General features: G+C 40.1%; 1 protein-coding gene across 1 annotated transcript; it reads left to right on the top strand.

The window, feature by feature from the left end:
* Positions 1–1,099: 1,099 nt before the first annotated feature.
* Positions 1,100–9,655, top strand: LOC308147968 (argininosuccinate synthase-like; the record flags this gene model as incomplete). The annotated part of the gene is made up of 3 exons (XM_080521363.1): positions 1,100–1,256; positions 8,261–8,326; positions 9,401–9,655. Coding segments are annotated over 3 exons (272 nt in total), but the record flags the coding sequence as incomplete, so codon positions are not given.
* Between the last annotated feature and the right edge of the window lie 1,144 nt (positions 9,656–10,799).

Here is a 10,799-nt window from a genome sequence, read left to right as displayed (position 1 = left end):
CTAACAAAGAAACTAAAGTGATCCTGACGTCTCTGGTTCAACAAAACAATCTCAGAAATCCAGGAAATGATGTTTGATGAAGTCAAATCAAGCTTCAGATCTGAAGTGGCCTCCGTGTGTCTTTGTGGAGGGATGGAGGGAGGGAGGGAGGGAGGGAGGGAGGGAAGGAAGGAAGGAGGGAGGGAGGGAGAGATTGTGTCTTTGAACGTGACCAGACGAGGAGGTGCAGGTCAGCCTGTGATGAGAGGAGGACCCCTGCTGAGTGGGGTGTGTCTGACCCCTGAACACTCTCACTCTCATCCCATCTGTCTGCGAGGCCGAGGGTGAGAAATGAAGGGGTGAGAAATGAAGGGGTGAGAAATGAAGGGGTGAGAAATGAAGGGATGAACCAGCTTCACCTGGGATGGAAATGAGGCCCGAGCACAAAGAGGAGGATTTTAAACATTTACATCCAAAACCACTAAAACCAATCATCGTCTTTGAATTTCTCCAGTTTAGCCCTTTATTCTACTTTATTCTCCTTTATTCTCATTTATTCTCATTTATTCTCTTTTATTCTCTTTTATTCTCTTTTATTCTCCTTTATTCTCTTTCATTTGCCTTTATTCTCTTTTATTCTCCCTTTATTCTACTTTATTGTTCCATTATTCTCTTTTGCTCTGCTTTATTCTCCTTTGTTCTCCTTTATTCTCCTTTATTGTCATGTAAAGAAAGAGAAACTATTTAAAAATTTGTTTTTTGTTAAAAATTAGATTTTTTTTAATTGCATTGCAAAACGTTTGCCGTAACTCCTCAATAATAAGTCCATTAAAGTGATATATTAAAAAAAAAAAAAAAAAAAAATGCAACTTCTTGAAATTAACTTTCTTTGTTTTATTTTGTAAACAAGAAACTACAATTGTTAAGTTTAATTGTTTTTTTTCATTTGTTAACATTATGACTGTAGAATCAACAATTATTTTGTCCAAGATATGGACATTTTCCAGAAATGTGACGCGAGATCTGGATTTGACTTTCATTTCGTGTGATGAACCTGAGTTGGATAAATAACCCCCTCACCCCCCTCACCCCCCTCACCCCCCCCCCCCCCCCCCCGCAGGTTTCTGGTACAGTCCGGAGTGTGACTTTGTGCGCCACTGCATCGCCAAGTCCCAGGAGAACGTGGAGGGCAAGGTCCAGCTGTCGGTCTTCAAGGGTCACGTCTACCTGCTGGGGCGAGAGTCTCCCAAGTCGCTGTACAACGAGGAGCTGGTCAGGTGAGTCGAGGGGGGGTGGGGCCTATTGTGGGGGGCGGGGCCAGAACGCATTGACGGTCCTGCACATGAGCAGGGTGAACTCACAAAGACATCGCAGAGTGATGGGAGCTGTTCCTTTGGGTGGGGGGGGGGGGGGGGGGGGGGGGTGACACACACACACACACACACACACACACACACACACACACACGGCCTCCCGAGCAGCGCTAACAGTGGGTTTGTTCAGGAGTCTGACCCCCACTGGCCCCTGGGCTGGCTCAACCCTGACCAGAGTAAAACCCCTCCATATGGCTCCCCCTCCCCACTTAAGACACACACACACACACACACACACACACACACACACACACACACACACACACACACACACACACACACACACACACACACACACACACACACACACACACACACACACACCCCGGAGTCGGAGAGCTAATGGTGTTTTCATCCAGAGGAGAGAAGGAGGTGATTTCACTGGGCTTTTAGGAGCAAAGTACTGGAGTGTCATGGTCGTTAGGCAGGTCAGGAAGAGGTGGAGGGAGGGGGGGGGGGGGGGGGGGGTAGAAGGGGGGCTCCCACAGTGAACCTTTCAGTTTCTTGCACTGGTTTGGAAGCAGAAGCCGGGAAATACAAAACACAAAAAATAAATCAATACGGCGGGCGAGAGTCTGTTGTCGTGTGTGAAAAGGGAAAATCGAGCTGAAACTGTACTTTTAACCTGCTCTGACCTCATTCTGCTCCGTTTTCTGAGTCGATGACTCTTTTCAAAAACGTCTTCCGGGGAGGACAGGAGAAGTTGTTTCTGAAACTCCAGCTTGAACTCCGTGAATTTCTTTCTCTCGCTCTTTTTTTTTTCTCCTCCAAAATGAAACATTACAAGTTAAAAACATCACTTTTCTGAATTTAAAATAAAAAACAAATAAACAATGCCATTACGAAAAGCAGAGAAATTCCAGTTATTTACGATAATTCACTACAATTAGATGATAAAGTAGAATAAGAGAACTACAAATGTCCATCATGGGGGGGGCGGGGGGCCTTTATTCACATAATATGGAAGTAAAAATGTGAATTGTTTTTGTGTATATGTTGTAGAGACAATTTTATATATTTAATTATTTTTATTTATTTATTTACATTTTTTTATTTTTTTATTTTTTTAATGTTTGTTGTACAGACAATTTTATTCCTTTATTTTTATTTCTTTATTTAAATTCTTTTATATTTTTTTATTTTTTATTTATTATTATGGGGGGACTTTATTCACAAAATATGGAAGTAAAAATGTGAATTCTTTTGTTTATGTTGTAGAGACAATTTTATTTCTTTATTTATTTGTGTTTCTTTCTTTATTTAAATTTTTTATTATTAGTATTATTTATTATTTCATTTTTTTAATTCATTCATTTAAAAAAATTATATAATAAACATTTTTTATAAATATATTTTTATTAAATTGCCATTCATGTATTTATAATAAAAAATGTTAATAAATGTATTAATCATTAATTGATAAATACATGAGTTTGGGGGTGGTGGTGCCCCCGCCCACACACACCCCCACCCACACCCCTCCCCCCTCCACCTATGACATAAAGTAAGTGATGCCTGTCGCAAGTATCAAGTTGTACGTCACGTTATTAAGAGCAGTAATACCTCAGATTATGTAAGAAGGTGTGAATACTCAGTGTGTCAGGTTACGTTAGTGCAGGTCAGTGGTTCTGAGTGGGGGGGGGGGTGAGTGGGGGGGGTTGAGAGGGGGGGGTTAATCCCTTTTCCCAGCACGTTTTTAGTTTCTTTTGAAATTTGGGGGAGAGAAAAAAAAACAGCAAGACTGAAAGACGTAAATGGAGTGTGAAACTATGAATTATTTAGTGGCGACGCACGTTAATGGCTGAAAATGTAAATTAGAACAACAGACGGCCGCGTTTCTAAACAACCTTTTTGAAGCGGAAACACAAAACCTTTGTTGCGTTTCTGAGTTTCTGTTCTACTTTGCGACGGCGCTCGGGAACCTGAGAGTTGTTGAAAAGGGTCCTCGCGCCGTCGCCGTGGAAACGGGGTGAAGTGCAACTTTTCTGAAACGTCGCTACTGCACATGTGCAAATATAGTAGTTCTGCACATGCTCAGTAGAGACAGTCGCTGTAATAACTATCCAACTTGGTGGTTTTATTTTGACAGTCACTGTAATAACAATCCAACTTGGTGGTTTTATTTTGACAGTCACTGCAATAACAATCCAACTTGGTGGTTTTATTTTGACAGTCACTGCAATAACAATCCAACTTGGTGGTTTTATTTTGACAGTGACAAGAACAATCCAACTTGGTAGTTTTATTTTGACAGCCACCGTAATAACAATCCAACTTGGTGGTTTTATTTTGACAGTCACTGTAATAACAATCCAACTTGGTGATTTTATTTTGACAGTCACTGCAATAACAATCCAACTTGGTACTTTTATTTTGACAGTCACTGTAATAGCAATCCAACTTGGTGGTTTTATTTTGACAGTCACTGTAGTAACAATCCAACTTGGTGGTTTTATTTTGACAGTCACTGTAATAGCAATCCAACTTGATGGTTTTATTTTGACAGTCACTGTAGTAACAATCCAACTTGTTAGTTTTATTTTGACAGTCACTGTAATAACAATCCAACTTGGTGGTTTTATTTTGACAGTCACTGTAATAGCAATCCAACTTGGTGGTTTATTTTGACAGTCACTGTAGTAACAATCCAACTTGGTGGTTTTATTTTGACAGTCACTGTAATAACAATCCAACTTGGTAGTTTTATTTTGACAGTCACTGTAATAACAACAACAGTGTGTGGTGTTGTTACAAAAATAAACAACAGCACCCACTAGTGGCCCAACATGAAAACAACATTGTTTTCAAAGCGTTGTTGTGTAAACAGGCCGTAGTGTGAAATTATGAGTTTATCAACAATTGCAGCTTTTAATTTAAGGACCTCCAAAGGTTCCGTTTAGTAAAATTTACTGCGTTTGGATCCAAACCGTCGTTAATAATGATATTTTAGAATGTGAAAAATTTAATTAGGCTTTTGACCCTAAATTACAGCTCGACTTTGAGGAGCAGCGATTTTCAGTCATTGAGGAGTTTTATTTACAAACGTCACTGTTTTACTCCAGGTACAAAAACACCTTTCTGCTGACTCTATACTTAATTCTGTTTATTTGCGTTTTTCTTCATACATGGAAAAAATAAAAAAATCACTTTTCTCAGGATCTCATCAGGCCTGGAGAAATAAAATACAAAAAAATGTTTCCAGTTCTGTTCAGATCTGTACTTTATTCCAGTTCCAGGAGTGACTGGAGGTTTTCTCGGAGCCGCGATTCGTCTGTGAAACTCTGGAATTCTCACATGAGAGTTTCTTAATGGAGGGAAGCTCATAATCCGAGCTGCTGCCGCAAAGTGTTTTATCTCAAAGTCCTCCAGGCCACTGACAGATGGAGCCTCATGAAGGAGCTCATTTTACACACACACACACACACACACACACACACACACACACACACACACACACACACACACACACACACACACACACACACACACACACGGGCCAATTCGGCCATCGCTCCAAAAAATGATGATAAAAAAGAAATTTGTCTTATTAACAATAACAATCCAATTTGGTACTTTTATTTTGACAGTCACCGCAATAACAATCCAACTTGGTGCTTTTATTTTGACAGTCACCGTAATAACAATCCAACTTGGTACTTTTATTTTGACAGTCTGTAATAACAACCAAACTTGGTGCTTTTATTTTGACAGTCACCGTAATAACAATCCAACTTGGTACTTTTATTTTGACAGTCTGTAATAACAATCCAACTGGGTACTTTTATTTTGACAGTCTGTTATAACAACCCAACTTGGTAGTTTTATTTTGACAGTCACCATAATAACAATCCAATTTGCAAGTTTTATTTTGACAGTCTCTGTAATAACCCAATTTGTAGTTTTATTTTGACAGTCACCGCAATAACGATCCAACTTGGTACTTTTATTTTGCCAGTCGCCATAATAACAATCCAATTTGGTACTTTTATTTTGACAGTCGCCATAATAACAATCCAATTTGCAAGTTTTATTTCGACAGTCTCTGTAATAACAACCCAACTTGGTAGTTTTATTTTGACAGTCACCATAATAACAATCCAACTTGGTACTTTTATTTTGACAGTCACTAAAAACAAGTGTTTGCATGGAGCCATTTCCTCCAGATCAACATGTAGTTTTATTATCTTCGGTCCTCGTGCGTCTGCAAGAAAAGTCGCGTAGATGAAGATCAAGCCTCGTAATGAAATGTGCCGAGAAAGAGGGGAGTACAAAAGTTTTAAAAGCTTTTTTTTTTTTTTTTTTTTTTCCCCCACAAAGACTTCACATGTTTGTGTGACACGTCGTCTGTAAAGTGCAGCAATAATGCGATTAATTTTCCCTTTTTTCCCCTCGAAATCACAGACCTGCTTTATGATATCCTGACATCTTTTAGTGCCGACAGACCTGCCAGCGATACACCTGAAGGCAGCACGCACACACACACACACACACACACACACAGACCAGATTAGGCGTGAAAGCCCCCGCTGACACCCCGCCGCCTCTCGGCGGGCCACGGTAAACGGCGTCATTAACGCAGTGGTAATACGGCCCGTCACCGCACCCATCTGAGACACAAATGTCACCCTCCTCGCTCTCGGCTGGCGTCGCTCTCAATTAGACTGCAGGGTTTCTTTTCAGAGCAACACACACACACACACGCTACACACGCACACACACACACACACACACTCTGTGGCGTTCAGGTGCCGGGCAGGGAGCCTCGGTATTGAGAGTTGATGATTTAGTTGTCGGCTTTTTTCTTTTTTATCGTGTTTATCCTATCATTTGTTGGCAATTTCCTCTTTCGCTAAGTGCTCCTGAAGAATGAGCGGCGGGCTGTACATTGGGAGTCGGAGGGAGGGGGGGGGGGGGGGGTAGTGGGGGGGGGGGGGGGACTCGGTAAGGGAGTGTATTAAACCCCGCAGGTAGAAACTACTCGTAATTACGCGGCGGCCGCGGCACTTCTTTGTGAGAAGAAATGTCTCCACAACGAAGGAAGGACCCCCCCCCCCCCCCCCCTTCCCCTCCACTCCCCCCCCCACCCCCCCCTCCCCCCACAACTTATAGATTTAGCACCTTTTTCTTTCTTTCTCTCTTTCGGATGAACTGGAAGACAAACATCAGATTACGGAATCGTCTCAACGTTCAGCTGGCGGTTGATATAATGGGAACGTATTTTAAAAGAAGTGTATTTTTCGTTTTTCTTTTTTTTTTTTTTTTTTTTATCATCGTGTGTTGCGCCGGAGTCTTTTCACTCTCCGCTAATCGATTCTCAATCATCCGGAGACGAGCCGCGCTCTGGGGAAGAAAAGGAAGAAAAAAAACGAGCCTTTCAAAGGAAAATCGATGGCGGTATTATTTAAAAAAAAAAACAAAAAAAAAACGAGCAGACTATCAGTGATCCAGTTATCCTTGTTGTCGTTGGAGAAAAGCCCCCATGTCGCTCGTGTTTACCGCCGCCGCCGCAAACGCATCGATCAGTTTGCGAACACAATGTCGCCCAGACGCGTCGCCCCTTTAAACGTATAGGATGAGTTTTCTTTAGGTTATTTCAATGTAACCTGGAAAATCGGGACGATTTAAGATGATTTCCCCCCCCCCCCCCCCCTTTTTTTTTTTTTTTTTTTGTGTGATAAATTTATGAGGTTAACCAATTAGCCGCGGTCCGTCTCGTGCCGAGGTACCGGTTCCCGCCAGCAGAGGGTGTCTTGCGTCACACAGAGAAGCAGCATAAGGAGTAATAAACATGAACAGCCACAATGTGCTTTGATGCTTTCATCTCGAGGCTTTAGGACCACATACAAAAGGCACTAAATTACATGTACTGAGTGTTTTTCAACCACAGACTGTAGAAAATGTACCAAATATATTTACGCTAAACTCATATTGTATTTTCAATATGTAATGTATCGTTAACGGCTGTTCCATAATCATTAAATAACACTTGATGGAGGCTGAAGGCCCATTTATGTTGGTTTTACTTTTATTTTTTTCTACTTTGCATCACAATATTTATTGTGTAGATTTGTATAAAAACTACACAGAAACAGTTTTTGTAATTTCATTTGAGAAAATATTTGTGTTTACGTGGGAACATTTTGAAAACAATGCTGAAAATGAGGTAGTTAGCATGGATTGTTATTATGGTTACTGTCAAAATAAAAGTACCAAGTTGGATTGTTATTATGGTGACTATTAAAATAAAACTAGCAAGTTGGATTGTTATTATGGTGACTATTAAAATAAAACTAGCAAGTTGGATTGTTATTATGGTGACTATCAAAATAAAACTAGCAAGTTGGATTGTTATTACAGTGGCTGTCAAAATAAAAGTACCAAGTTGGACTGTTATTATGGTCACTGTCAAAATAAAACTAGCAGGTTGGATTGTTATTACAGTGGCTGTCAAAATAAAACTACCAAGTTGGATTGTTATTATGGTGACAGACAAAATAAAAGTACAATGTTGGATTGTTATTACGGTGACTGTCAAAATAAAAGTACCAAGTTGGATCGTTATTACGGATGACTGTCAAAATAAAAGCACCAGGTCCGAGGAGAATCTGGACAGGAAGTCATGACTCCGTGGAGACAAGCTTTGATCTTTATTTCCTTCTACTGAGCATGTGCAGAACAGCTATTATTCCGTGAGCCGTGTTTCTTCTTCACCTCCTCCCAGTGGTCAGTGTTGGTTTCAGGCGCCGGCGCCCCCTAACCAGCAGCTGGCGGAACTGCAGGGCGTTTTCCAGGCGGTTTGACCTCCGGAGCGATGGATGGAAACAATCTGCACCTTTTTGAAGTGGGATTTAAATCTCGCCCCTCTCTCTCTCTCTCTCTCTCTCTCTGTCTCTCTCTCTCTCTCTCAGCATGGACAAGCAGGGCGACTACGACCCGGCCGACGCCTCCGGCTTCATCAAGATTAACGCCGTCAGGTGAGCCTTTTCAACACGACGGTTCAGTCGGGGGTCTGGAAGCTTCATGACCAACAAACCTTCCGTCTGTCGCCACAATTTGTAAATTTAACTGTAACTTAGAACGTCAGACATAATTTGCCATTATTCTAGTGGAGGTTTATTGTTAAAAAAAAATGTTTTATCTGTTTTTAATTAATTTAAAATGGAATTAATATTTTTTTCATTTGAGGCGATACTTTTAAAAAAAAAATCTATTTTCGCTATTTTTAGCTATTGTAAAATAAAAGTGAATAAAAAGGTTCTGTCAGCTGCAGGGAGCCATTACAGCGGCACTATAGAGCCACATGCTGCAGACCCCTGGATTAAATACACACGTTTTTGAAATAAAAGTGAATAAATAATTTTTTTCATTTGAGGCGATACTTTTTGAAAAAATCTTTTAGCTATTTTAAGCCATTACAGCGGCGCTATAGAGCCACATGCTGCAGACCCCATTATTCTAGTAGAGGTTTATTGTTTACATTTTTTTTATCTGTTTCTAATTAGTTTAAAATGGAATTAATATTTTTTTCATTTGAGGCGATACTTTTTGAAAAAATCTATTTTAGCTATTTTAAATGTTTTTTTTGTTTTTTTTTTACCTATTGTGTCTCTTTTAAATTAGGTATTTAAAAATATTCCGTTTGTTTTTCTTTTTTGTACCGATTTGAGGCATTTTATGTTTTTAATCTATTTTGCTATTTTACCTTTTTTGTTTTTTTTATTACAATCACCTCATTTTATTTTTGTTCTTGTTGATTCAATATTAGTCAGTTTAGCTGCTCCATCTGTGCTCAGCTATTTTTAAGCCATAAAATAAGAGTCCTTATTTTTTTTTAAAACAAACAAACAAAAAAAACAGTGCAATGTAATAAATTAAATGAAGAAAATAAAAGTGAATAAAAAGGTTCTGTCAGCTGCAGGGAGCCATTACAGCGGCGCTATAGAGCCACATGCTGCAGACCCCTGGATTAAAAACACAAGTTTTTGAAATATTCAAAAACTATTGTTTTATTCTGCCCCTCCCCCCCCCCCCCCCCGTCTCCACCTCAGGTTGAGGGAACACCACCGCCTGCAGGGCTTCTCCGACCCCAAACAGTGAACCGCCACCACCACCACCGCCTCTCCTCACGTTTCACTTCCACGCCGTACCTCTCTGGTTTTTTTTTTTTTTTTTTTTTAAAGCGTGGGGTTCCGTTAGCTCCAGCTAGCGCCGGCCCGGGAGAGGCGGACGACGAGACCCGACACGTTTGTATTTTTATTTTTTAAATCGGGTGATTTCAGATTATTCTGTAAATGAGTGTTTGATACGGGACTTGAAGAGCGTTATGAATAAAAAGTCATGAATTGTGTTTTTTTTTGTTTTTTGTCTTTTTAAATGAACAGCGTTGATTTTTAGCATCTGAAAGCGTTTTGGCAGAGACGGTTTATTAATGCCTGCCTGTTTAAGTGCCCCCCCCCCCCCCAACCCTAACCCCGACGGATCCCAGATCATATTTGCAATATGCAGATGAAGCAGGCCTGGCGGGGCCTGGGGGGGCGGGGCCTGGGGGGGGGGGGGCGCCGGCAGAGCGGAAGAGAGGACGCCATCTCCGAGCTCCAATGGCACAACTCAGGTGGAAGGAAAACCAATTTGTCACATTTGTATATTTCACTGCTCAGTATGGGGTCTCCTCCAGAGCCGGGGGGGGGAAGGGGGGGTTAAAACCAAAGACGGAGCAACGCGACATCATTCCGACCTTCTTTCTACCCCCCCAAAAAAAAACAACCTTCGTTTTCACTTGAGACTTAATGTAAACTGGTTCAGAGAACAAATCAAATGTCCTCTGCTTCTGTGAGCCTGGTGAGTCACAGCGCCCTCTGCAGGCCCGGCATACGTACTACGTCGCCCTCAGGCGTCGCGTTCACGCCGACCTGTGGACGGGATTTATATTTTTGAGCAGCCGAGAAGAAAAAGAAGATTGTTTTGTCTCTAAATTAAAGGATCGTTTCCTCTTCTTAGGCCTCGTTTGTATTTTCAAGTTAAAACGCATCTTTTTTTTTGTTTTTTGCTCGTTTGCGTCTAACGATGTTTTATGTGATGACCTACATTAATTAGCAATTTCTTCAACTTTTACTATTCACTAATTACTATTAATTATATATATATATATATATATATATATATATATATATATATATAATAGTAATTTAACTGGAATGGATTAAAAAGTTGAAGAAATTGCTAATTAATGTAATTTATCACATAAAACATGTATATATAGTTATATATATAGTTATATAATTATATACATAGTTATATAGTTATATATATATATATTAGATGTACTTTAAGATGTATTGTCAGACAGTGTGAAACAAAATCCATCAATTCTCTTCATTTGAATATTTTGACTTCCTGTAAAGAAAAAATTCTCTCTTTTAAAAAACGGGGACATTAAGACATAAATGT

Source organism: Blennius ocellaris (genome assembly GCF_963422515.1).
Source record: "Blennius ocellaris genome assembly, contig: SCAFFOLD_382, whole genome shotgun sequence".
Taxonomy (NCBI): domain Eukaryota; kingdom Metazoa; phylum Chordata; class Actinopteri; order Blenniiformes; family Blenniidae; genus Blennius; species Blennius ocellaris.
The sequence above is the reverse complement of the archived record's forward strand: the minus strand, read 5'-3'. Positions and strand labels throughout refer to the sequence as shown.